This window comes from Centroberyx gerrardi, chromosome 20 (assembly GCF_048128805.1).
Source record: "Centroberyx gerrardi isolate f3 chromosome 20, fCenGer3.hap1.cur.20231027, whole genome shotgun sequence".
NCBI lineage: Eukaryota > Metazoa > Chordata > Actinopteri > Beryciformes > Berycidae > Centroberyx > Centroberyx gerrardi.
Genome location: NC_136016.1, coordinates 11,626,647 through 11,654,426, shown reverse-complemented (window position 1 = coordinate 11,654,426; position 27,780 = coordinate 11,626,647). Strand labels below are relative to the sequence as shown.

Below are 27,780 nucleotides of genomic sequence, written 5' to 3'. Positions count from 1 at the left end.
GCTACATTCTGCGCCGAAACCCACTCTCTCCCGGTCCGTATTTTAACTTCTTCCCACAGACCTACTTGTACCTCGTTGGGTACCGGGAGACAGTTTGGATTACTAGCATCACGGATTGAGTGCGATTTTATGCGGATGACGACTCCTTCAACGAGAATTTAGTAAAAGAAAATTGGTCGGAAATTTCAGGTAGGTGGGAACTTAAGATGGCGGCCTTGAGAGGGGGGGCATGGAGGAAGTATTAGGGGGACACTAGGGGGGCTAAAACTGAAGAGGGACACAATCATATTGCATTTGTCTTGGTTGTGTATTTCAACAGACTACGTACAAAGCTTTTGCCATCACAGTGTAGCACTGCAGATCGCCAAATAACAAGGACACGACATTGAACAAATTCTGTTTTAAATGGTAGTTAACGTACTAAAAAGACCACTGAACCACCGTTTCCCTTTCCGTCGCTGCTGAAGAGACAGCTGTGGGGTGCCTTGGGCCCCCCTAAGTCCCCCTTATAATCATTGCAAAATTTATATGGAACTTTGTAACATTGGTTTTTGTCCTTTCATATTTTCAGTTAGGAAGCAATAATTGTTAGTCGTTGACATTGAATAATTTTAATAGATTTTTTTCGTAGTTAGAGATTTGACCCCGCGCAATGACGTCACGAGTGATTGTCCTCCTCAGTAGTGCATGGAGAAGCGGGTTTTAATGCGACTTTTTCGCATGTTTTGTCTCATTGTAAAGTAACTTATCAAATATGTTGGCCTAAACTGGCTTCTTTCAAGCAGGAGCATTACATAACTGCGGGTGGGATGGGGCGCCTGCGCATCCAATGAATGCACCTACCAACTCTTCTAGCTTGCTAGTTAGCAATCTTTCCAGTAGTGCCAGCCAAGCAGTGTATACTATTGTACAAGCTAGCTAGCCAACTTAACTAGCCAAATCAGTAACGTTAAACGTTCGCGTTGGCTACCTTAGTTATCTACCTTTCATCAAGAACACGATTCCCAGCTTGTGGTGTCATTGGCACCCTGAGACAAGAATAGAAAGGCGACAATTGTTTAATTTTACGCAGCCAATGCACTGCTACTGAATTAATATGAAATTCCTTTATTGAGCTAACGTTAGTCTATGTTATGTATAAGTTCATGCGAGTACCACTAGCCACAATGAATAACATTTGCATTTACGAGAGTATGAAATGAATGACTGGAGGCCCGCGCGCTTGGTCGCCGGCTTTTAGCTTGGAAGCGCGTGCTGCAGAATTCTAAAGTCTTCGAGTGGCGACTGCAGCAAATGCAACTTATAGCTACCGAGATGCTGGTTTGGTGCTCCCTTACGGAGTGTTTTAATTACTGCTGCAAGATACCTACTCTAACACAACCAAATAAATAGCCTTCATGCTAGCACTAGTTAGCTAACCTAGCCATCTTGGTGCTATTGCCATTCTCGTGACGTGACATGGTACTTACCGTCCCACACAGTAATATTTTTGTTTACTAATTAGAGACATATTGTAACTTGTCTCGCTTTTATCACGTTCATTCCGAAAACCAGATGTAACATGACAAATAATCCCCATAACCTGATACAGCCAGTGTGGCTAGCCTGATAGCTTGCTAATTTAGAGCAATTAACTGATGGTAAAGTGGAGAGATATGTAGTAGTAGCTCATTTGTTTTCATGAATCGTGTTACCAACCGTTCCTATTTTCGCTTCCTCAGAATATGTGGAGGGGACCCTAATCTCAGCATCCTGGAAGTAGAAAGTACGGAAGATCTGTGTCTCACACCACAGACAGGTGAGAAGTTGTTGCTCAGCACAGATATTAGGCTAATCCAGTATGTATGCATATCCAGCAGTCATGGTGAGGTGCCTGACACAGAGAATGCTGAACAGTGAAAGAAAAAGAAAATATATACCAGTACATTTGTTAAATGCTTCCTTGTGGTGTATTTCTTGTGATGTTTCATCCAAACATGACCTTTCCATGACAAGTTGTTGATAAGAAGAGGGGGCAGAGAATTTTTTTTATCATTTCACTATTGGAAATGAAATCAAGGAAATGTAGGATATACCCTGTATTGTTTAATATGAAAACTTTAGAATCTCTTGTAATTACCATATGTATATTTGACCCAAATACATAAGGCTATCTGACATAAGGCTTTACTATCTCCTTTGTTGTTGTTGTTTATTTCCTACATAGATCATTTTGCTTCGTTTTTATGAGTAAAGTTTTTGACCTACAAGTAGATGTGGGTGCCATGCCATTTTTAAGCCTTTTTTTTTATCTAGTGAGTCGGATGGCTGGTGGGCGGTGAGAAGGCTACCGTGTCCTATATTCACTAAAATCATGAAAACTCAATATCGCTACTGTGAACCCCTGCTCAAAGAGATTTATGTGCTGAGTTTTTTTTCTTCCACCTGTCCTTTTTTTAAAAATTTTAATAAATTACCCACTTCATCCACACACTTAAGTAACATCCTGTATCATCCCCCAGGTGCAGTGTGTAGCCGGGGCAGCACAGAGGGAGGAAGCTCTGGGGAGGAGGCGGTGCAGCAGTGCGCCCCTCCGGCTGTGGATGTGCTGGGCGACGACCCCCAGGCTGCACAGAATGTGGCTGGGTTGTCACCTCAGCATGCCCCGCAGCCGGTCGCAGCTGCCCCCCGCCCAGTCCCACCGCTCACCAACCCGTCCAAGGTGCCATCGCCGGAGAGCCACGACTCAGCATTCCCCGGCATGGAGAAGGCCCCTCCGACCACCTCGCCTGAGATTCTCCCGATCAGCGGCAACGCTAAGGACGGCCTCCTGGAAGAAGGACCCACGGTGGAGAGTGTTGCCGAGGGTGTCCGAGGTGGAGGATCCTTGCCAACATCCCTCATTGAGGACTGCAGTCCCTCTGCTGAGACGCAGCAGTTCCCGGCTCCCTTTCCTCCTCCTCTGCCCCCCTCAGACACACAGACCGACAGGACAGCGCAAGAGTTGCATTACGGGTCACAAACTGGTAGAGAAAAAAGCCACTCAGATAGTCAGACAAACCCGATTCCGCCACCAGGAGAGGTTGGCGGACTTGTCGTTGTTACTGGGGCAGAGGAGAGACAGCCCGTCCCAGACAGAGACACATTGGAATACAAACCAGAGACTGGAACAAACAAGGGACTGGGTGGAGGAGAGCACACAGTCAGAAATATCCTCCCACAACCCCACCCTCAAGTCTGCTCCACAGCCTCCTCTCCTCCCGTCCTGCAATCCAGTGTTGATTTTACAGTCAAAGATACCACAGAAGATAGAGGTATGGAGCAGGAGTCACTTGCTCAGGCAAACCAAGGCAGCCACATACCTCCATCCGATGCTGTGGAGCAAGCAGGTGGTCACCAAAACTCAAAACCGCCTCCACTCCCAGTACCCGTATCCGACAATAGTGAGAGCAAACAAACTGACCTCTCAACAACACAGCTCGAAATTATCAAGCAGATCTCAAATGATGCCAGTGAAACGCAGGGAGCAAATGCCATGGAATCAGTTGAGATGCTCGAGCATTTTAAAGAGCTTGTGGAAACCTCTCACAAAGAAACACAACCTCCCTCAACTGAAATACTTGAGACCCCAAAGGCAGGAGAAACAACTTCTGGAGTCTACGCTTGCCCTGCTAACGAAATTTCCAGCAGCACAGTTGACAGAGAGGAAAGCGACAACATCCAGAGGAGCTGCCATCCCCCAGCAGGAGAGCTGATGGTGCTGAGCAAAGGAGAGGAGCAAACCGACGCAGCCACTTCCTCATCTGACTTCACAGTGCAGCCAGATTGCTCTTCCCTACAGGAGAGTTCCACAGAACCCCTTTCTGGCCCCCATCTATTGGATACAGACCTAGTAGACTCGAGGCAGGCGGAGCAGGTTGTTGTGGCAGAAACATCTCATCCTCCTGACCAAGACCAAGCAGTAGAGACTCCACTGATCTCTGAGCTTGTGCACTCAGCTGAGGCTCAAGGAATTGTGATTGTCAGGGAGGACGCTCATATCAGCGGCGACTGGTCGGACATGCATCTGAATCAGAGTTACCTCTTACAACAGGAGGATGGCAGTGTCTGCGAGGCTGCTGTTGTTAGTGAACTGAGCTCTGGACTCTCTACTGGAGAACCAAAGCTGTATGAAGAAAGCATTCAGTCAGATATTGAGATAGACTCACAACCTGTAGAAGTGTATGAGATATGCGGCCTGGTGGAGGAGGTCGCTGAAGAAACAATCTGTGCCAGTAGTAGTGTACAGATGCCCCACTCCCCGGGCTATGAAGTGAACTTATTCAACGCGCTATTAGAGCACCCTGAGGAGTACACTAGCAAAGAGGAGCTAGATTCGCATCTTGAACCTTCTCTTCACACAATTAATGAAAGTGACAGTGTCATAATTTCCCAACAGGCCCTCCCTTCATCACATGACACAAATGAAATGGAGATTTGCTCTAACAATAATTCCCATAACATGTCCATGCAAAACACAATGATCACTGCTGTGGGGCAGCATTTAGTATTAGATGCTAACCAAGCGGTTGAAGTGACTGACTCAAGTGAGGTTTGTTTAGTCGAAGCGGCTGCTGTTGCACCTGATTCATTCACCGTTGAACAGACTGACACCAGTGCACAAATTGTGGCACCTTGTCTGCAGACTGATGCAGCAGTCTCAGATCAAACGGAGGTGAGTGTTTCCCCAGTAATTCAAATGCTTCCCGAAAAACAGGAAGCGGAAGCAACAGCTGGTTCACCGTCTCTCGTTTCCCCAATGGAGGTAGTCATGGGGGAGGAGATAGGGATGGATTCGTCCCTTGCCGTTTCAATACATGTTTCCCATATAGAAAATCAGCCGTGTCTAAAACAGTCCCCAGGAGTCACTGTTGTAAGTGCCACAAAGCCTGAGGCCTGTGTTTCTTCGCACGAAGGGACCAAAGAAAATCCTACTTTGACAGAGACTCCATCACAGAATATTAAGAATGTTGCTGTGACCACAGAGACCAGACCAGAGGCCTTCTGCTCCGCTCACTCCTCTGGTGGTATAAATCCAAAGCTGCTCCTCCTCAAAAAGGGACAGACTCCTCTCCTGAAACACCCACCTTCCCTTTTGGCAAAGGTGTCCAAGCAACAGAATGCGGCCGGCATGCTGGCCAATGCCCACAGCCCCGGATCTGGCACAGTGTCTGAAGAGTGCCTTCCCCAAACTGTCTCAGCAGCAGACTCTGTATGTGAGTTTGAGGCTGTTAGCAGCCAGAAAGATCAGACGCAGTGCTCTGTCAATAAAACTTCTGCTACAGAACCCCCCACCAAGACACAGCAGCCTACTACTACTACTAACAGCCCATCCCAGCTTCGCCAGTCTGCACCTGCCCCTACCACAACCTCACAAAGCAAATCTGACAAAGAGGCCTTAATTGTGACTAAAACGTCAACGAGGGAAGCAGAGCCTGCGCCCCAAAATGTTGTCACCCCTAAAGATGCCACCCCACCTACTAAGCCCCATACCCTTGACATGCCCTCGGCATCAGTGGAAAGGGCAAGTAAAGTTCCAGCTTCCTCCAGTTCTAAACATCCTGCCAGCCAGCCTGACTCCCTCTGTCAGAGTGTGGAGGAAGAGAGTGAGGAGATGGAGCAAGACGGGCCACCAGGAGAAGCCGGGCCCCAGGAGGCCGCCGTAGGGCAGGCTAGCAGTCCAGAGGAGGGCAGTGACGAAGAACCTGAAGCTGACAAACCTGAATGCGGGATGGTCACCCCCAGCTCAACACACAAGGTATTTTTTTTTTTAAGGAGAATGGGCAATCCATTTATTCAATCCATTTTATTTAAGGGTGACACTGATGGAGAGTAGGGGAGAGAGGGTTTTGGCAGGATTTAGTCCAGGTCATGTGGGTCTAGAGAGGCAGGAAGAGAATTGATTTGGATTTGAAAACAGATGTCAAGCGTCATCAGATGCAAGGCCAAACAGCATAGTGCATGGAAGCATCAGCCCTCATATTACTGAAGTGGTCTAAAGTGGTCATTGCATGTGCATGTTTTTAAAGCAATTGTATCAGATTCATGAAAGAAGGACAAAGCTAAAACTGAGGTGATTCTGAGAGATGTAAAGAGGGGCTCTTGGTATATCTAAGCGTCATGTCAGCTGTGTTCTGTTCTGATTGGCTGGGATGTGTTTCTGTGCTGTCACTGTCCAGTGTATCTCACTAATATTTTCAGCAAAGCCATTATCTGTTATTCTTTTTAATCTGAATGACAAATTGAATTGGCTAGCAGAGGTCTAACTAAAACGAAGCCAAAGAGTTGGTCTGGTCTCACTATGCCTTGTTTTTTTAGTTCTCTGAGTTTGCCATAAAATGAATAGGCAACAGTGATACTCAATCATTTCCTGATGCTTTTGTGAGTCATGTGAATTTTGCTGGCATGTTTTCACTGTCTTTATACATGGCATCATTCTACCTTCACTTCTCAGTATTTCATTTTTTGCATGCAACGCTCATTAATGCAACAGGTGTGAAAACAGTGTTTTGATTATTTAGTGATTTATTCTTTTTAAGTTGGCCGCATGCTAAGCCATGTGTGTTTTCCAGCATGGACAGAACAGGACAGACAAAAAGGCACTGTTCCTAAAGGTAAGTGGAGGTTGTCAGACACCCATATAGGCTCACCCTTAACAGGATATTCATGAGCACATCCTAATCTCGCACGGGCACTGCTTATGACATGTAGCATATCAACTTATGGGGGTGTTCCTCTGACTTCAGCCATTTTAGGATTGTACTTGCATGAGAAGGAGAGTTGAAAAAAAATCACTGATGGCCAATACGTAATGCTGGAGCACGTTCAGACTCATTGCTTTTTTTTGGAGGCTTGCTCTAACTTAATCCATGCATGTTACTTTTTTCCCTTTTTTAATAATGTCATTGCTGTAACCCTGTTCAAAATTAATTAATAATTTTCTCTTCATCCTTCTCCTGTTGCCTTCAGGTACGCCAGTGGATAGCAGACAGGGTCACAGCGAGTTCTTCTCCTGTCTCACCCTCCACTTCTTCGCCCTCCCCTGGTCCCTCATCCGCCAGTGATTGGTCTACCCCCCGCCGGGAAAAGGCCTCCCCTCTCCGGGGTCCCCATGGCAAGTTCCTCTCTCCCTCCTCTGTCGGACCAGGTGGCTACTCCTCTTCCTCTTCCCCGCCAGACCAGACCACACCCCATCGACCCCGCGGGGAGCGACACACTGACATGGCGGAGTTGGCCAAACATGTGAGTGGGTCTTAAGATGTAGAACGTGGTTTTAACGTTCTTCGTTTGACAGGAATGGAGAAACCAAGACGGCTGCTTGCGTTTAGAACAAGTAACCGTGTTTAGAGGGTGCTCATATGAGAGGAGGATTAAGGGACTTTATGATTAAAAAAACTTCAGTCGGAATTGGATCTGTGTAAACTTCTATTTTTCATCCAAAATGTCTGCTAAAATTTATTTTTTCATTTGATTTCAATAAATCATAGCAGAATCCTTTATCTTAAAGGATAATTCTGGTTATTTTCAACCTGGGCCTTATTTTCCTAGTTTTTGCCATCATGCTGATCACTACTGATCAAAATTTCTTTAATTACTTCCCTGTAAGTTGAGTTCCTATCAGTCTCTTATCAGTACTATCAGTATCCAGGAAGCGCTACTCTCCAATATAATCCAGCGGGGCAAGGAATGTGGATGTGTTATTTTCTACTAGTGTAATGTTGGCAAATAGGTAGTTCAGGTACCTTGATGCCACAATCACGTCATATTGGATTTACCGTAAATGCAACTGGGAAAAACTTTTATGTCAACCTCCTAGTAATAAATACATATCAGATATGAGGGAATTTTTGTGGGCTCTGATATCTCCCACTTGCCGTCACAAATTGCGGAGATGTGTCAACACAAGCGGGAAACATAGCAGGGAATCCACCAATGTCAGCAGTCAAGGTCAAGGCAGGTAATTAAAATCAAAATTATCAGTTATATTCACACTAATACAATCAACCCTACTTACTAATAGTGAAAAATATCTGCTGTAGTTCATTTATGGTTGATTTTTAATTAAAAAGTAATAATGAGAATCAACGCAACGAGTTAAACGCTTTCAAGTTCCAGCAATGAACTGTCATCCTCTACTTCCGCTTCTTTGGATGTGACATGAACATAGCAGAAGACTGGCAGCCAGCAGAGTAAACAAGGGAGTTTGTGAGCAATGCCAAAAAGTATCAGATGGACTTATAACTGAAATGTGTGATAATTGTTCAATCACAACTATTTAAAGACTAACTGCAGTGTGTTATTGTGTTGAAAGGGCATATTTTAATTGCTTTTTGAGTTTGACTTTTTGAGTTTCCCTATGCCCCGTTGGACTGTATTGGAGACCAGCGCTCCCTGCAAACTAGTACTTAAAAAGTACTTCGAGCTCTGCAGTGAAGTAGGTGACAAAATTTGGATCAGAATCGATCAGCATGATGGCAAAAACCTGGAAAATAAGGCCCAGGTTGGAAGTAACTGGAATTATCCTTTGATTCTTAGGATTTTTAATCTGTGCTGTAGAGGCACAGCTGGGCTCAAGATTCATGAAAAGGCATTACTACTGTTATTATTTGCAGATCTACCAGATGTAGAACTGCAGCCCAATGGGATCCTGACCCATAATTTCAGAAACATTGCTCTAGCGTGCCAACTTCTTAAATCTATTGTGTGAAGCACCTTGAATTGAGTTCTTTGAGTTGTTTGTCCATTGTGTCCCATAGGAAGCAGACATAGAGCATCGCACCCAGGCACTGAAGCGGGAGGGCTTCTGGTCTATGAAGCGCCTGACCCGCCTGACGGAGCCGGTGCGACCCAAAGTTCACTGGGACTACCTGTGTGAGGAGATGCAATGGCTCTCTGCTGACTTCGCCCAGGAGAGGCGGTGGAAGAGAGGGGTGGCTAGAAAGGTAGGACAGGCCAATTTGCCTTTCACGTATGTCTTGTGATAAAGTAGTTAAAACACTGACATATACACATATTTTCTTATAATCTATATATGGTCTGGATGTGTGTTATTGCCAGTCTATTTGTGTGGAATTACATATAACGATCGATGTGTTTTAGGTGGTGCGGATGGTGATGAGACACCATGAAGAGCTGAGGCAAAAAGAAGAAAAGGCCAAGAGAGACGAGCATGCTAAAATCAGGAGAGTTGCCTCTTCCATTGCAAAAGAAGTCCGGGCCTTCTGGAGCAGCGTTGAGAAGGTACAGATGACTCACTAAATCTGGCAAACAAACCACTCTGGTTGAATATTCAGCCTAGGAAAGTGAAAGGATTGTGGTCTGTCTTTGATTTTATTTGTTCTTTTTTTAAAATAGAAATAAGACATACTTTTCAGACGAACAGAAAAAAAAAAAGTATTTACACTGACCCAGATTGAGATGTCTGTTCACCAAGAGAAATTAGAGAATACTCATGGAATTTATGTGAATTTGTGAGAATATTTAAAGGAATGCATCTCTGATGTAGGCTGTATAGAAATGTAAAACCCAGTGTTTAGTTTTATGTTTTATGTTTTGTCCACAAAGGTGGTGCAGTACAAGCAGCAGTCTAGACTGGAGGAAAAGAGGAAGAAGGCGTTGGACCTTCAGCTGGACTTCATTGTTGGCCAGACGGAGAAATACTCTGACCTCCTCAGCCAGTCCCTCGCACCCACCAGGCCCGCCGAAACTGTAGCTTCGCCTCCCAAAAAATCTCTCCCATCTACCGTTGATGAGGATGGTGAGAAGTTTCTTTTTTTTCTAAAACCTACTCCATGGATTATAATGGGGCTTACTGTCTCTTTGTTATAATATTGAGATTGCTTTCAGAGCTGAATCAGTGGTTCAGACAGGGACGTTGTCATAGCTACACACCAGTGACAAAGAGTCTCTTTAAGCTTCCATAGAGGTAAATGTCTTATGTAAACCAGGGGCTCTTTTATTAACGTCAAGGTTACTGTGTCTTCCATAGAATCGCTCCTTTTGGTACAGCGATACATTTTCATACTAATCCTCCCTGATCATCTGAGCTGTGTTTCTCAAATGTGTCTTTGCTCAACTAAGATGATCTTGAGTAGTCAATGGGATTTTTCTTTGTCAATGGAAATTCCTTTGCTCCACTGTTTAGCAGCCGTTAGGCCCGAGACTGGCCAAACCTGTCGGGCTACCCTGCTGCCCATGTTACCCATGGCTGTTGGTTCCAAAAGCCATGGAGGTAAACAGTTACTTTGGTGCAAGGGTTTGCTTAGCCAGACGAAGGGAGGACTTGGCACTGCTTCACCGCTGTGTATCAGGAGTCTGGTCCCACCTTCAATTTATTATCTGGCAAGTGGCTCATGGTGCTGAAGTGCAGCAACACTCTGCTTAGCTATTATGGCTCTTTGTCATTGAAATCTAAACCCAGACTTCAGTCATTTCCCTAAAATATGCCTTCCTGAGGCCAAAAGGGGTAAAGCCTTTATTAGCATTGAAGAAGATTTATATCTGAAGGTTGAGCCGTCTTGTGGTCCCTAATAAACCCTATCAATCTAGACATGATGTCTTCCATCTCTTTTTGTTTTTAGTGAATTTGTCGCAAAGACAAGGCGTTTCTATTGTATCTAGTCACAACGATGTCACGAAGTGACCCAAGTCTTTTTCAAAACATAAAGATGTTTTTTTCCCTATGCAGACAGAGACTTTGAGCCTCCATGTGAGGAGGAGGACGATGAGGAGACCATCGAGGTGGAGGAGCAGCAGGAGGGCAATGACGCTGAGAGCCATCGGAGGGAAATCGAGCTGCTGAAGGAGGAGGGCATGCTGCCCCTGGACCAGTTGCTCAGCACCCTCAAACGCCCACAGGTACAACTAGCTCTACACAAACCGACTGGGCTGGGATAGCTGTCTTAAAGTGGAATACCACTGATTTGATTTCAGTTTATTGTTCTTACAAATATATATGACTACAGGGTTCAGTTTCCTGTTCATACCAACTGCTCTGCACCTTCAAACACTCACCAATACTAAACAACCGATCAGGCAGTCTTAAATCCCCAGGCCAGAAATGATCTGCCCAGATAACTTCTAGGTATATTCACATAGATTTTCAAAGAACACAATACACAGAAAATAAGTACAAAATGTTAAAATAATAATTAAAAAATACAGCTTTTACTTTTTTGTAAAACTTTTTTTTTTTACAAACATTATAGATGTAAACAAACATTTCGTAGCCCGAGTACATGTTTAGCTAATCTATTTGAGGGTGAAAAAATGTCTTCAGTCCAGTGAATATAAACACAAACAAAGCCAGTAGTGGGGCTTTAAATGGCTTTAAAACCATCCTTATATATTTAGCTTTACATGAGATGGCAGGTTACTGTTATGGCTTGCATAGTGTTTGTGCCAGTACTAGGCCTATTACTGTGACTGATTGGTATTTCATGATGGTAATTCAAGTTGGTAATTCAAGTAAGTGTAATGATTATCAACAATAAAACTAAAATGGTTTTACGTTTGTAAGATACAAATAACCACTCAGTACTTTTGATATTGTACAGACCACAGATGTTTACATTTCACTGAATCATTGGATTCTTTAGGAGTCTGGCTCAGACGGAGACTGCTCCGACGAGACCTCCTCCTCAGTGGAGGAGGAAGATGGGGAATTCACTGCCAATGAAGAGGACGGTAAGCTTGGCCTCAGCAATGTTTTAGTTTGCAGTTTTTTTGGAACAGAAACACACTGTTTGATTTTGACTAGATTTTACTGAAAGTACACCTTCCCTATACACATTTTGGAAATAGAGGTAAAAATACCATACCATTGTTCTCTTTGAACCACCTGATCTAAAATATTTGGTTGGGACAGCAGTTTGGTGCTTAGGACATCTTGGTGTGTGAGTCCATGAAAGTCCATTAATGATTTAGCATTTGTTTTCTCCTTCTTCCTGGTTTTCAGCTGAGGATGAGGAGGACACCATAGACGCCCAGGAGAAAGTAGAGGGGAACGTAGATCACGCAGAGGAACTGGATGACTTGGCCAAAGAAGGTAGCCTCATGCTATTTTCACATTCATAAATGAAATGGACAGCATACTTGTTCGTGTTGAGTGACTTCTTGTTGTTCCATCTATTTATTGATTTGAAGTTGTTTAAAGTAACCTTTCGTCTTGGTGAAACACCTTCATGTTTTTTTATTAGACATTCGTTTAAAGGAATTTACATACTGTCTGCTTCCAATTTGTCCTGCTTTGTGGTCCTGTAGTCAGCATCACTCACTTTTATTTAGAAAATGTATATTACTTCATTCTGTGTCTAGGGTACTACCTTCTAAGAGGCAATTTTGCCTGTTTGAAATTCTTGATATATAGGGCTGGGGAACACAACCTGAAATCATTATAACAGCAGATCCCTAGGGCAGCTCATTTTTATGGAGGTGTACATGGAAAAAGTGGAAATATTTCTCAAGCGTCATGATTTTTTTTTTGCAGAGCTGCTCTTTTTGTGTTTTTATTACTTTATTGGTGTTTTAATGCTGGAGCTACGTGTTGTGTATGTGCCAATTAGCTGCATGTGAATAAGCATTTCCCTCCTTTCAAGCAGTGCCCTGTTTACAAACACATGAGGAGTAAAAAGCTAAACCCTGACATGTCTCCACTCCACACTTAGGCGATATGAGTATTGAGGAGCTGCTGGAGAAGTACAAAGGAGCGTATACCTCAGACTTTGAGGAGCCCTCTGCATCTGTCTCCAAAGCAAGCTCTGAATCTGAGGCATCTGGGGACGAGGAGGAGGAGACTGAGGAAGATGAGAGCGATGTAGAAAGCAACACTTCCTCCTCAGGTATAAACCAACTGAGAGAATCCAAATAATCTGCTGTAAATTGTTTATCTGGCCTCTACCGACAAGCCAAGCGGTATTTTAGTCTTCTAACAGAATTGAAAGATTTCCTTCATTTTGCTCTCTGGTGAGGGGGTTACCATTTTTTAATGCATTTACATCAAAGACTGGGCCCTAAAATGAATCCTGCTTTCATATATGTTTCTTTCAGATTCACCAGAAGACAGTGAAGAGGACGATGACAGTGAAAAGGACGAAGAGGAGAGTGAGGAAGAGGAGGATGATGACGATGATGACTGTGGAGATGAGGGGATGGAGGTGCTGCTGAAGGAGGGAGACCACAGCCCGCCCTCCGCTAGCTCACGGCCGAAGAAGGAGATCAGCCATATTGCTGCTACTGCAGAGAGCCTGCAGCCCAAAGGCTACACTTTGGCCACGACTAAGGTCGGTCTCAGACAACAGAGGAATATTTCATTTTTGCCTCAAATGCCTTAATGTGGGAGTTTTTAAATGTTTTCTACCCAATAATTTGAATTTATTGCTACTCTTACTATGAGGGGACCCACCAAAATTAGAAAAGAAATTTACTTAATTTACTTTTGTGTGTTGATGTGCAAAAGATATATATTAATAAGTCTTAAAAAGTAGTAATAATAATATTTATTTTTATAGCACTTTTCGAAACAGTGTTCAAAGCTGCTTTACAGATAAAAGAACAGCAAAGGAATGAAATAGCAAAGCAACAGAGGAATAAGAGAATAAAAGGAAAGGAGAATAAACACAAGCAGGAGAAGATGAAACAATTCGGAGCATTAATAAATGAATGAATAAAAATTCAATATAAATAAAACATCACAAAAACACCACTTTAAAAAAGAAGTGTTTAAGTTTAAGAAGTGATTTAAAAGAGGCTAATGACAGGGGTAGCTGCAACTCCTCGGGCAGGCTGAAGTAGGCTAAACACTAATCCTCTATGCAAGTTTGAAACATAATTTTCTCACCTATTGTCCGACAACAGGTCAAGACGCCCATCCCCTTCCTGCTCCATGGTACGCTACGAGAGTACCAGCACATCGGCCTGGACTGGCTGGTCACTATGTACGAGAAAAAGCTCAATGGCATTCTGGCTGATGAGATGGGTCTGGGCAAGACCATCCAGACCATCGCTCTGCTAGCTCACCTCGCCTGTGAAAAAGGTAAGAGAAGAGATGGCTCATTACGATTTCAGTACATCCATACACCAGTTCAATGGTATGGTAAAATAAATGGTAAACTATACCTTTTGCATTTTGGTTCATAGTGATCTTCATTTTGTGGTGCAGCTCTGTAACAGTTTGTGCTACTACTTATGAGACTTTATACATTAATTGAAGTGAAAATGGCACCTCTTCCTTCCTGTCTGTTCGACTCCTGATAGATTGTCAATTAACCCGTTATGTTCAGGTAACTGGGGGCCTCACCTCATCATCGTCCCCACCAGTGTGATGTTGAATTGGGAGATGGAGCTGAAGCGCTGGTGTCCTGGGTTCAAAATCCTCACCTACTTTGGCAGCCAAAAGGAGAGGAAGCTAAAGAGACAGGTAACAAGTAGATTGATTTGGAATGTTTGAGCTCGATAAGTATAACACAGGTGTGGTTGATTTATTTATTCCCCGCCTTTTCATTTTTTTTGGATACTTAATTTCTAGTGGGAAGTTGCTGTTTTCCTGCTTTGTTTTGTTCCTGAACTTCCTGATGATAACCCTGATACAAATCATTACTTGAATATCACAAGATATATATATATTTTTTTATTAAAGTTATCTATGACAGATGTGGCAACAGCTTGTTTCTTGAAGTAGCAAAAATGGTGAAAAACCGAATCCACTATTTAAAAAAAAAAATTACAGGGCATAACTTTTGAACCACATCTTATTTTTAGGGCTGGACCAAGCCGAATGCATTCCATGTGTGCATCACGTCCTACAAGTTGGTGCTGCAGGATCACCAGGCGTTCCGACGCAAGTCTTGGCGGTACCTGATCCTAGACGAGGCCCAGAACATCAAGAACTTCAAGTCCCAGCGCTGGCAGAGCCTGCTCAACTTCAACAGGTCTGTACAGCTGGGTGTCTGTCTCCTCAAATGCTTCTGAACAGACATACAAAGGCTGGACAGGGCTCTAAGTTAACTTTGTTACTTGGTAGCACTGGTGCTCCCAACCTCCAAACATCAGGAATAATTTAGGTACACCCAAAAGATTTTAAGGAGCACCATTTAAAAACACCAAACCATAATGCTGTAAAATCACTGCAGTTTAAATTCTGGATATTCTCTATTCTCTGTGAGTGGCATTGCACTCATATTCACCACGTATTTGAGTGCTGGAGAATTTCACACATCTGATAACTGAAAGGTGTTAAGTTACTGTCTAGCACACACCGTTACAAACACATGCACGCAGTTTGGAGCATAGACACACAAGTTTCATTTTCGTTTTCGTAACAGACTGGCTGGATCATCTGGCCAACAGCTGGCGCTTGTGGAAAACACTGATTCCTCTGACAGGAAGCCTCAGCAAGGGGATTTAATTTTAGCCAGTTAAAAAAACAGTTTTTGTGTAAATATTATCAGATTGGTGTTTGGGGTTGCCATGCTTGCTCTAAAGAAGTTTTCAAATATAGTTAATTTCCAAGTGTCGTAATTTCAATTTTGGGTGTATTTGTGACAAAAATGGTCACGTCATCTTATGCCATAACCCAATGGACAGAGATGATCATGGGGAAAAAAGGAATATAGGCTCAGTCAAATAGGCACCATAGCCAAAGTTGATGTGCTCATGAAGCGAAGTGCCATCATGAAAAATGTCTTCTGTCTGTATGAATAGTGCTTCTGGGCAGGGTGCGAGTACATATTCATGGCTGCCATTCCCTATCTAATCTGTAAGCTCTTGCTCATCAGGAAATGTCAGTGTGCGTTCAGCTGCTGAAGAGGTGCCGTCATTAATTGTTAGCCATGTGTACGGCTAGTTGTCTTGGGCTGTGTCCCCTATAGCCCCATATATAGTTTTAGATTGGAAAAGAGCTGGAAAAGAATGGAAAGAAATACATATCAGAGTGGCTGGTAGAGAAGTCTAACTTCAAAAGTAGGGAGGAGCCGCACACTCATAACTCTGATCTCTTCCGTAGTCTAACTTGCCATCGACAGTCATAATTTATTAGCAGTTGGCTGGTGGCCAGAGGTAATGTTCCCACCCTGTTATACTGACAGAATTGGCATGCTGACATCTATGCAGCATACATTACATATACTCAGAACGTGACAGTTTCAGATGCTAAAGTCACACTGCACTGAAGCCCAAACACTGTTATGTGTTTGGTCTCGCATTGTTTCTCATGATCCAGATCTTTTACAACTTAAAATGCAGCATTATCGGAGCCTTTGTACACTACCATTATATAGATGGTATTTACCCAGTATCTACTCACTCAAATTTAGAAAAATGTAAAGCATTCTGGCATTTCAAGAATACCTGATCTTGGAGTAAAACATTTCGTACGAAACCATTTTGAAATTCAGTAGACTGAAAATACCTATTACTCAGAAGATGCAATCACTTATGCGAACTCCACCTTGTCTTTTCCTCATTCATCTATAAGTCTAATGATCTAAATCTTGGCGTAGTTACCTAAACTCTATTCTGGCCTCTCCCGTTACAGCCACAGACGACTGCTGCTGACAGGAACCCCTCTCCAGAACAGCCTGATGGAGCTGTGGTCCCTGATGCACTTCCTCATGCCCCACGTCTTCCAGTCCCACCGTGAGTTCAAGGAGTGGTTCTCCAATCCGCTGACGGGAATGATCGAGGGCAGTCAGGAGTACAACGAGGGCCTGGTCAAGAGGCTGCACAAGGTGCTCAGGCCCTTCCTGCTCAGGAGGATCAAGATTGACGTGGAGAAGCAGATGCCCAAGAAATACGAGCATGTGGTGCGCTGCCGCCTGTCCAAGAGACAGCGATTCCTCTATGACGACTTCATGGCACAGGCCTCGTAAGTTATTTAACGATTGTGTTCAAAAGAAAGATTCGGACATATTATTTAATTCAGCAATAGTCCACTGCACAACTAAACCGTTTGCTGTCATTTTGAACTTTGAACTAAAAAGATTAATAATGAAACTTGTCAGCATTTCTGCTTTTGTAAGTGTTTTTGTAAAATTAATATTTGCTTTCATTGTCTCCCCATTCCCAAATGTCCAGCTTGTTTGGTCTTTTGAAACAATCATCAAATATAAGCACAAACTTGACAAAACTTATATGGATTGCAATATTACATATACATTTTTAAAATTTATTTGTTCTAGATTTTACATCAGTAGTACAATGCAAGCCCCCAAATTCTTGCAATTATATACGCTTACCGTTATTATACCTTATGGTTATTATTATTACTTTATTCTTATTACCAGCTTCCTTTCTCCATCCTCACCTGTCTCTGATTCACAGGACCCGGGAAACGTTGGCCAGCGGACACTTCATGTCTGTGATTAACATCCTGATGCAGCTCCGCAAAGTGTGCAACCACCCCAACCTGTTCGACCCCCGGCCCATCCACTCAGCCTTCATCACCCAGCCCATTGTTTTCCACACAGCCTCCCTGGTGCAGGACGCCCTGGAGGTCTCTCCTTTGAAGGTCAGCATTAAGGGCACACATAAGGGGAACTTTACCTTTGGTCAGTTAGAGGGGAAATCCAGCCTGAAACAGAATTCACATATGTTTTTCCTGTGATCTTAGGCAGTTGGACACTCCGAATGTATGAATACGAACAAGTCTCTCCTTAAACTAGAAAAAAAGAGAGACTGTCTTGGTGATGTCATGACAAAAAGTAAAATGCTGGAGTTGCTCTGCTGGCAGTGAAAAGAAAACTGCTTTTGTAGAGTGACAGGACCTAGGATAATTTAATGAAAAAGAGGTTTTCATGAAAACTTGATGAAAATATTTTCTCATTCAAAATTTGACATTGAAAATAATGTCCTTTCAGGGTTAACATAAAAGGGCTGGAACCAGTAGTTGGATGAGGACGAATACTACTCAGCATAGATTGGACAGAGTTCATCAAGTATCACAAAGAGGGAATTCTGATAAAGAATCTAGAAACAGTTTCTAGACCTAGTAAACGGCATACATCATTGGCCAGTATATAAGCACGTTTACACTGATTCCCTTAACAAATATGGCCAGTTGTGTTTTTGTCTGCCTGTGTTGCTGTCTTTAGGGGTGAACAAATTTGTAGTCCAGACATCTGGGACATTCATATTTTCTGCCCGGGCAACCAGATTTCATCAAGTCAAAGCCCGGCGGACTACCTATCGAATTTCCAACTGCTACAGTGAACAGAGATGAAGGTTTCTGTCACCACAACCGATTTCCATCATTTGGATTTCAGAGAGGCGGTAGACTCTGAGGTCACTGTAGAACTGCAAGAAAAAAAGGGAGCGGTGATATTGTGTGTGTGTATTTAAGATGACCAAAACATCCATCTACATCGCCTCACTGATCTGCTGATCACTTCCCATTCAAAATATCAATCCACCGTAATTTGCAGGTTATTCAGGCGGGCGGAGCGCTTGCCTGCCTGCGGTCATCTCCAACAACTCTATTGATGGCTTACATTTTTAACTTCTTATAAAATATATTTTAAGATCAATTTATTATGAAGTATTTGCTTTGTGCCTGTATTTTATGTAGGCTATTATGCATTAGTGTGAACTATGAATTGTTTTCATGGTCAAGTCAAACACAACTGTAGTATTAGGACAGTCTGCCCAAGATTAAGACAATGAAAATCTTCAGTGTATTCCACAAGCGACTGCCAGCTAGATAGCTGAATACTGATGCCTTTCCAGGCAGCTCCTTTTTAATGGTAATTTTTGTTTTTAATGTGGGATACTCGCCTCAATCTGATCACTGTATTGATGTCAGGAGCCTTGTAGTTCTACATCAGACAGACTTGCCTATCTCCATAATCGGTTTGGTGCTCTGCCAGCGCAGGAGACGGTTGCACTTGGTCCAGTCCGACAGTTTCCTGGTGTGAAAACAAAAGTGACAGAATGCACCAAGCTTCTCGTGTTTTTAAAGTTGTAAGTTAGACAGTAATATGACAGAGATATGTAAAGTCGCCCAACACTCAGATATTAGGTGAACATGAGTGGTAATACCTGTTGAGGGACGTCTTATATACTCAACACCACAAGTCTAAACTGGAAAAGAAACTATAATGTTTTTGAGGTAAACACATTAAAATACTCAATAATTAAGATGTGTGTTTTGAATGGAATCAAGGTGTCAGAATGCATGAATAGACACCAAAGTAAAGCTTGATTATCAAAAATGTCCCCCGGGGAGCATGACCCCCGCTGGCTGCCTACTCAATTGCTTGTGGAAATCACTGATAATGGATCTTATTTATTGTTTGACAAATGATTGGCTACTATGTTATTTGTTGAAGTGATAAAAGAGTAACTGTCAGACAACAAAAATGCTTTCTTTTTTATCACGTAATAAGAAAGGTGAAATGGAATACATGTACAAAAGGATCTTCTTCCTCATAAATTGAGGATTTGTTCACTCCTGTGTCTTGTTCTGATGTTTTCTGTTCGAGCCAATCACTCTGAAGATGAAATCCAATACAAGACAGGATTTTCTGCTGAACGAAAACTTAAACAAAATGCTGTTTGTTTTTGTGTCCTCAGCGCTGTGACCTGTCCATGTTTGACCTGGCTGGTCTGGAGGGCCACGTGTCCCGGTACCAGGCAGACATCTTCCTGCCCCGTCACAAGGTCAGCCGCCAACTCATCCAGGAGATCGTGGAGTCCCCTGAACCCGCTCCACGGCCCAAACCAGTCCGCATGAAGGTCAACAGGTAAACAATCCAGCTACTTAGTCTTGTATGGTTTTTGTAACTGGAATTTATACAAGGAAGAATATGGCTGAGCATGCATCATCAAGCCTCAGATTAGTACAGTTACACATATTCACATCTGGGAGCGTTCCTGTACAGCCAGTCTTCTACCGTCCCGCTGGAGCAACTAGGGGTTAAGTGCCTTGCTAAAGGGCACCTAGTAGTTCAGGGAAGGAAGAGTAGAGTGCAGAGTGTCTGTCTCTTAAGCTACTGCCACCCCCCTAAATGTTTTAATGTTGTATTCTTCAATGGTAAGGTGCAGTGTTTTCAGAGGCTTATGTCTTGATCACAAACAAAGCCTCCTCTTAAGATATTAAAAAAAGGTTTGCAATGGTATTTTTGTTTTTGCCTCCTGTTAGTATTTTCTCAGCAATGCTAGTGCAAGTCGGTGGGTGATGAAACCACATGCTTGATAAGTGTAATATTTGTATGCGATTCGTTTTGTAATGCAAAATATAATATTTGAGTACGTGTCTGTGTATCTGTCAGGATGTTCCAGCCACCTCCTAAAGGTGATGGTCGACCGGTCCTGCTGATGAACAAACCCACCTGCCCCGTGCCCCCTGCGGCTCAGACCCCCAAACCCCCAATGGTAACTGACGTCACCCCAACTCCTGCTCCCATAGTTCAACAAGGTAAGTAAAACCCTTCTTTTAAACAAAAACATGACAAAGAGAGTCCGGGAGGCAGAAATTGATTTTCTCTCATGAAGTCGGTTTCTAACTGCAGATCTTTTTCAAGGCATAAACAATTCAGCATATTTAAAAACAAACTTCTGTAGATATTGCCAGAGTTCCTGATTTCACATCCAATTTGGCAATCCTCACAGAAACCTTTGGCACAGTTGGATCAAACGTTATCTATCTTTTCATGACCCCAATCTCAACCCCTTTTCTCTTGCTCTTATTCGTTCTCATCTCTCTCTCCCACTCCCTCTCCCCCCTCCTTCAGTGGTGTGTTCAGTGGCACCCACGCCCCCTCCTCGCCCTGCCATGCATCCTACTGCTCAAACTGCAGTGAGGTCCAGCGGCCCCAAGCCGGTGCTGACCGTACGGCCTCCCACTGTTCCCTGCACGCCCAGCGTACCGGCTCATCCGAGTCCGCCCCCCAGCACCGTCATGCCACAGAGGGTTTTACTCAGTCCGGATATGCAGGCTAGGTTGCCCTGTAAGTACAACTTCCTCTTTGATTGGTTCATTCATATTTGTGCTACGGATCACTCTTAAAGTTGTCATGAAGTAATAAGTGATGATGAGATTGTCTGATCAGACTACAGGATATCCCTAAAAAACATTTAAAATCTTACAGAAGAATTACATAGTTGTTTTTCACAGTGAACTAATTGACTGGGTAATCTTGTTCTTGTAATATCCCTCTGGTCTTGGTACTGTAAGGCACTTTGGATAAAAGCAGCCACCAAATGGCATATTGGGACCCAAAATAGGTCTTGGGCCTATTGCCGGTGGCTCTGCACATGGCAAGAGTAGCAACATGTTTTAATGAGCTTTGATCCCAGATTGAGAGGCTAAATTTCTCACTTTTATCTGGGCTGAAAAAGTTAATAGCCCCCGCCTTAAAGGAGAGTTGCCAGTCTGTCCAGTCTGCTTCAGTATTTTACTAGTTCAGTGGTAGTGGTTTTTTGATAAAAATATCCATTCAGCTACTTAGGGAAGCACCACCACACACATGCACACGCACACACACCTTTGTCATCCTTTTTGTTACCGGTTCTGGGACCTTGATTTCAACACCGGTGCTAAATCAATACTTTTTCAGTACCTTTCATGGGGCAATCAACTTTTTATTGTAGGGACTAGTTTGCAAGTAAGCGCAGCGTATGGGGGGCTTTCATTTTGAGGTTCAGCTTCCATGTGCAAGATATGTTTACACTGGGGAAAGATCTTAGTACAGAGACACTTTTTTCCATACTTTATTGTTTTTACATCATCACAAATACATTGCGGGGAGAGAGACCAGACCCACACACAGCATCCCGGTAAGTCAAAGTAACTATAAGCTGTCGTTTTTTGGCATTTTGTGATTAGCCAATGCGTAGGTGCCACGCCCTATGATAGCTTGCGTATTCCATGGGTCTGATTTGTCGGGCTAGGCTAGGCAATGAAGCTAGAAAAATGTCTATTAAATCGATGCAAGCTCTGTTTTAGCTAGCATTGGCTAGAATGCTAAAAACAGAGACGGTCACCTGCAACAAGTCATTTCAGTGCTGTGCAAGTTTGTGTTGTGTGTGTATATTGAAAGTTGTCACCTTTTACCTCAACATGCTTTGGTACACAGTAATACCGATCTGATTCGGTCGATGACAAAAAAGTACCAACCTTCAGCACCCAGCCCCACACTTTTAAGCAAGCTTGAAGCTTGCAAGCGTGGTTACACTGTTGTGAAGACAGGATTGTCATCAACCTGTGAACCAAGGCTTGACCGTATTTGTACAAGTTTTGTACGAGTTTAATAATGTTTCTAATCCACATGATCTTTCCTTCTGCCTTCCTCAGCTGGTGAGGTAGTGAGCATAGCCCAGCTTGCCTCTTTGGCAGGACGACCTGTGTCGACATGCCAGGGCAGTAAACCCGTCACCTTCCAGCTTCAGGGCAACAAGCTGACTCTCTCTGGAGCCCAGATCCACCAAGTCCCAGTAGCTCCTCCACGCCCAGTTCAAGGTTAGTGTTAGAGACATCTTGTACTTATTGTTGGACGATGAAGGAATGAATGGAATGTTTATTTTTGTGTCATGTCACATCAGCCTCTCATACGCCGCAAGATTTGATGACCTTTTTTGTAGAACATGTAAAAAACAGTTAATTGTTGTTTTTTTATTCTATATGTTCAATTTTATTTTCTTTCCATGAGTAATCGTGGAAGTGTTTGTTAGATTTTCAATAAAGTCCCAGTGTCGTATATCAGGCACTTTGATTACACGCGACCAATCACAACCTTTGAATACACAACGTGACCAAAATGAAATTTAAGATGGAGAAGTAGGCAGCTCCAAGGGGAAAGAAAGAGAGAAGCCTCACCAAACCTAGACCATCTTTGGAAAAATGTAGTGATGAGCAAAGTGGAAAAGATTGGATTGGCCCATCGTTAAAGAGGAAAATCCTTTTCCCAAGTCTAAATGTGAAAACAGTGTTTTAGTTCTAAAAGTGGATCGTCGTCTGTCATTTGGAGATACTTTGGCAAGTACAGGTTCTGTGCAAAGTTTGCCGTAGGGTTGTAGCTGCACCCCAAAGTAATAAAGTAGTACTCATTTATTATTTTTTATTATTTATTAATATATTATTAAGAATATAAGTAAGACTGTGAAAAAGGTATAAAAGTGCAATAAATTCATTTTGGTTCCTGAAATCAAGACAAATAATCATGATCACAAGATTAAGTGATAATGAATATCGCAATTACGGAATAATTGAAATCATTGTAAATAATTAGGTATGACTTCTGTGATGTGATTACTGGGAAACTGGGGAAAGTATTTGTCTGAGTGCCTGTGTGACTGACTCTCACCCTCTCCCCACAGGTAATGTGATGCACCTGGTGTCCAGCGGGGGGCAGCACCACCTGATCAGCCAGCCTGCCCAGGTGGCTGTCCTCAGCGCAGCCAACACACACCCTGTTAACACCTCCTCTCCAGCTCCCTCTGGGACTCAGCTGCCTCACAATGCCTCCTCGCAAGGTTTCTCCCCCTCTCTCTCGCGTGCTGCCTCGCAAACAGACCTGGACAAAACTGTTCCTGTTTTGTTTCAAATATACAAATCCAAAAATCATGAGGAGTGTTTGGTTTATCTTAATTTAATCTGCAAGGCATATGTCTACTTTTGAGTTTAAGACTTTGCAGTGTTAGATCAAAACCTCCTCAATTAATTGAAATATTTGAAACCAGATTCAGTTTTTTTTTTTTCCTTTTTACCAGGTCTGCTCTCAGTCTTGCTGTCTGTCTCTGGCTTGCTTGGTTTCCTTGCTGATTTGTATTTGTTAACTCGGGTTATGTGCATAGTACTTGCTTGCACTAATTACATAACAAATTTGCTGCCCCCTTGTTTTTTGAGGTCAGGCTCCTCTGTGAGCCTCTGTCAAAAAATCAGATTTCAATCACATCTTTTAAATTTGTTTGTGATGGCCTATTTTGTGCTAATATATCTGGTTAAAAACCTTGTGTGTGTGCACCCTGTGAAGCATCCCTGTTCCTCACAGTTAATATTCCTCCTCCTTTATTTTTCCTCAGTGCCCCCTTCCATGGTGAGCAGCCCTGGGATCGTGAAGATCGTTGTGCGTCAGACAGCAGGCAAGGAGGGCGGGCCTGTGCCCACTCTGGCAGTGGCCCCTTCCCCTCGTGTCGCTCCACAGACATCCCCTTCCCCGCACCACCACGCCAACACACCCCCTGTCCGAAACCCTGCTCCATCGCAAATTCCCCAGCGCACCCCTGGTCCTGCCACTGCCCACTACACTATAGCTCCCCCCAGAATCCCTAGCTCAACCCCAAGTCAGCCCCAGACCCCTCGCCCTGTACTGAAAGTAGTGCAGCCTCCGCCATCAAGCGCAGAGCAGCCAGGTGAGAGTATGAGCCTGAATAAGATGTTTCACTCTGAGCTATAATTCACAAGGCTGTATGTATGCAGGCAAATAGAACTGGGTCAAACAGTTTTTGCAGATGATTTTCCCCCCAATGTTTTAACCTGCTTTGAGTAGTAGATGTGTGCAGTGTCATGTAAGATGATACATTTCAGTGCATGAAAGTTTAGACAACAGGGATGTGTCTGAAAGTCAGTTTAGTATATTTAATACTTTCTGTGGTTGACAACCTATCTGACACCAAATGAATGCTGATACTGATGCCCACCCATCTGGTACTCCAAGCAGGTTAGAACAAATGTCAAAAGGTATGTACAAATACTATTTGCCCCAGACATAATAGCAAGGTACAAAACTCGATTGGTTCCTGTGTACCAATCGGGGCTGTAGTCAATTTATTTTCAATTTAAGCGATTCAGCATCTAAAAGCTGCAATTCATCTGCTAATAATAGAGCAGTCATTCATCATTATTCCTTAATTGGTTGGATCTGACAGCCAAAAGTTTGAATTTTGAAGAAAATCCGCTCCCTGAATTAACTGAATTGAATCCAGCTCTGATGCAAATCCATGACCAGCTGTATTGTGGAATCAAGTTGTTCACAACAGACCTGTTTTTCTTGCTCTGTTTGCGCTCTATCCTCTCCTCAGCTCCAGTTCGTGTGGCTTCCTCCTCCTCTTCATCCAAGTCTTCAGCAGCACCACATGACGATAGCAGCACCAGTCAAACGGCAGCGCCTCCCAAGTCGGGGTCCAGTACAGGTGCAAAAACCCACCCTCGACCCAGGGCAGCACCTCGCCCACCTCCTCGCTCTCCTTTCTACATGGTGAGCATTCTGGTTCTCTTTATACTCATAATGTCATCAACACACCTGGTTAAAAATACTATTTATAAAACGGATAGTTCCAGTCCTTGATTATGATTGGCTGAGCTGCGTTCGAAGCCATTTTAAAATACTCTATAAACACACACCTGTGACCGCATCACATCAGTATTACTGCGCCAAACAAATTGCCTGTGTCTGCATCTGTGTGTTGCTTGGCAACCATTCTGCTAAATGTCGCTGAAGAACTACATTGCTTGGCGGAAGAATGATTATTTGTTATCAATAATTAACTGCATTTTTTGTTGCTGTGTGTTTATTTTATGAAACCTTGCCAGGTATATGTAGTAACCGTTTTATAAAAGCAATAAGCCCCGTGAGGCCGTGGTTTACAGTGATTTTAGAACAGCTAAGGGGGTTTTAGGCTCCGCTCCGCGTCATGCCTAACAACGCCCCTTAGCTGTTCTAAAATCACTGTAAACAACAGCCACTTGGGGCTTATTGCTTTAACTTATACTTCAAAGTAGTTGCATTTTCACATATTTAAGGTGTGCTTTATATATCTTGCCACACGTTAACAGCCTAGTAATTGGACTCATCATTTGCAAGACGCCTAAATCTAACACTCATACTTCTACAGATATTTGAAACATGATCTCTGCTATTTTGTCCAGTTTTCACCATCAGTAGCCAAAGTCTTTACCTGACTGTCATATCTCTCTTCCCCATCAGTCGTGGCTGGCAGACAGCCATAAGCAGCAACGCGACAGCCGACTGGACTTCATCATTCGAGTCAACGAGCGTCACTGCGGGGCAAAGCCTATGTATGGCCAGGAGGTTCTGGACTTCCTGACTTTTCTCCCCGGTTCTCGTCCCTCGCCGGCCCCCCTGAGCTCCCTGGGAGAGTGGGGCCGGTCGGGCCACAGCAGCTGCCTGTCGTCACAGTCGCTAAACACAGCTGACCACTGGCTTCAGAGTCGCACCCTGAGAGAGGCCATCCGCAGCACTGAGGAGAGGCTGGAGCTGCTCAGTGACACTATAGACAGGTAGGCAGATGACATATGATGATATATTCATTGGCTAGTCATCTGATTGGTTGATCGACACACAGAGTACATCACTGGGAATCCAAAGCGATGCCAGTTGTTTCCAACATGGTCTAAGACCGTGAACTGCACACACTGAGAGTATGTGTTGTCTTACGATCCTAAAAAGATTTAGATATGTGTGTGAAAATGCTTATTGTAAATGTAAATATTCACAATAATACAGCTTTGTTTCCTTTTATTAATCTTTGCTCAGTAATATTGCTCAATAAGGAACAGACGAGTGAAACATCACCACTGACAAAATCACTTGAATTTGCCTCCTAAAGACCATGGTGCTGTGTGTTTCTCTATCACATTTTAGGTTTACATTTGTGATACCACCAGTGGAGGCTCCTACCATCTCCATGCACTGCTGCCACCCTCCTCCCTCTCTGAGCCACAAGCAGGCCGTCTTCTCCTCCATGCTGTCGGCTGAGCTCGCTCCACTCACAGGCAGCCTGCACCGTATCCAGTGTAACATGAGGACCCACTTCCCCGACCTGAGGCTCATACAGTATGATTGTGGTAAGTCGAGATGGTGAAGATCTAAGAGCTTATTCTACAGCTGTGCTTACTTGAAGTCACTCTGGATGAGACTCGGATAAATGGCTCACATTAAACTACTAATCTCAAAATCATAAAATATAGGAAAATTATAAATTCCACAGCAACTGTGTGGCATTCTTAAAGGACGAGTAAACGTGAAAAAAAAGGTCTGAGAGGCAGAAGTGTTTATTGTACAAAGGTTTCATTCCAAAATGCTGTATTTCCACTTGATGATCACTGCTCAATATTTCAAAAACGCAGAGATTTATATCCTCTTAGATACAAAGGTATCAACTAAGTAATACCTGAATTAATATTTCATAGTGAACCAACGCCAGCAATCATTTTATGAGAGTTGGGGAAAGTTTTCAAATGGTAGATATCTCATTTTGGAATGAAACTCCCCCTATATTTATAAAGTGACGTCTATATATAAAGTGTAAGTGAAGTAATTGGGCCTCTTCTCTCGTTAGCCACTTTATCTAGTCTTGTCTGAGAGAGCCTGTGAATCACCTTATTAAAGAACCAATGTATTATAGAAAAGGTCAGTACAGTAAAAATATCTCAGAAATTTCAGTCTGTTTGGGTGAAGATAAAAATGCCTTTATTTCTCATGACATCCAAATTTTCAGTTTTTGATTCAGCTCATATAATCACCATATCTTAATTACAAGTTTAACCTCTAATCCTGATTATGGAAACACGCAAATAATAATTACATATTGTATAATAATATTAACCAGAATGATGAAGCATGGAATACATCTGATCCTGTTCTCGGTGTGCATAAGCTCTGTTTCCATGGTAATGTTGCCAATAATAGACTATTTTTTCATGTATACAGAGACATTTGTCAATGGGATAAGAAGATATGTATAAACAGCAAATAAGATCCCAGCTAGGACATGAACTATTGCTTGGAATTCTTGGTGTGACTAAGCTCA

The 27,780-nt window shown here is 43.2% G+C and overlaps 1 protein-coding gene and 1 long non-coding RNA gene across 3 annotated transcripts in view; both read left to right on the top strand.

Moving 5' to 3' along the window:
- Positions 1-49: 49 nt before the first annotated feature.
- Positions 50-2,757, top strand: LOC139911029 (uncharacterized). The gene is made up of 3 exons (XR_011784590.1): positions 50-189; positions 1,722-1,798; positions 2,502-2,757. It is a non-coding gene; the product is annotated as an uncharacterized LOC139911029 (long non-coding RNA).
- Positions 2,758-3,699: 942 nt separating this feature from the next.
- Positions 3,700-27,780, top strand: part of srcap (Snf2-related CREBBP activator protein) — a 34,948-nt gene continuing 10,867 nt past the window's right edge. The window contains exons 1-24 of one of the 2 annotated variants that reach the window (XM_071898504.2): positions 3,700-5,776; positions 6,591-6,632; positions 6,988-7,260; positions 8,775-8,960; positions 9,118-9,258; positions 9,583-9,775; positions 10,706-10,875; positions 11,616-11,703; positions 11,975-12,064; positions 12,684-12,857; positions 13,066-13,298; positions 13,873-14,050; positions 14,298-14,434; positions 14,776-14,945; positions 16,550-16,879; positions 17,335-17,521; positions 19,582-19,751; positions 20,280-20,425; positions 20,742-20,957; positions 22,304-22,468; positions 24,031-24,360; positions 25,030-25,205; positions 25,935-26,248; positions 26,613-26,815. In XM_071898504.2, the coding sequence (XP_071754605.2) occupies positions 3,734-5,776; positions 6,591-6,632; positions 6,988-7,260; positions 8,775-8,960; positions 9,118-9,258; positions 9,583-9,775; positions 10,706-10,875; positions 11,616-11,703; positions 11,975-12,064; positions 12,684-12,857; positions 13,066-13,298; positions 13,873-14,050; positions 14,298-14,434; positions 14,776-14,945; positions 16,550-16,879; positions 17,335-17,521; positions 19,582-19,751; positions 20,280-20,425; positions 20,742-20,957; positions 22,304-22,468; positions 24,031-24,360; positions 25,030-25,205; positions 25,935-26,248; positions 26,613-26,815 (6,355 nt within the window). In that variant the 5' untranslated portion in view covers positions 3,700-3,733. The remainder of the gene's footprint in view (positions 5,777-6,590; positions 6,633-6,987; positions 7,261-8,774; positions 8,961-9,117; positions 9,259-9,582; positions 9,776-10,705; positions 10,876-11,615; positions 11,704-11,974; positions 12,065-12,683; positions 12,858-13,065; positions 13,299-13,872; positions 14,051-14,297; positions 14,435-14,775; positions 14,946-16,549; positions 16,880-17,334; positions 17,522-19,581; positions 19,752-20,279; positions 20,426-20,741; positions 20,958-22,303; positions 22,469-24,030; positions 24,361-25,029; positions 25,206-25,934; positions 26,249-26,612; positions 26,816-27,780) is intronic. The other variant, XM_078290662.1, reaches the window with a different exon arrangement.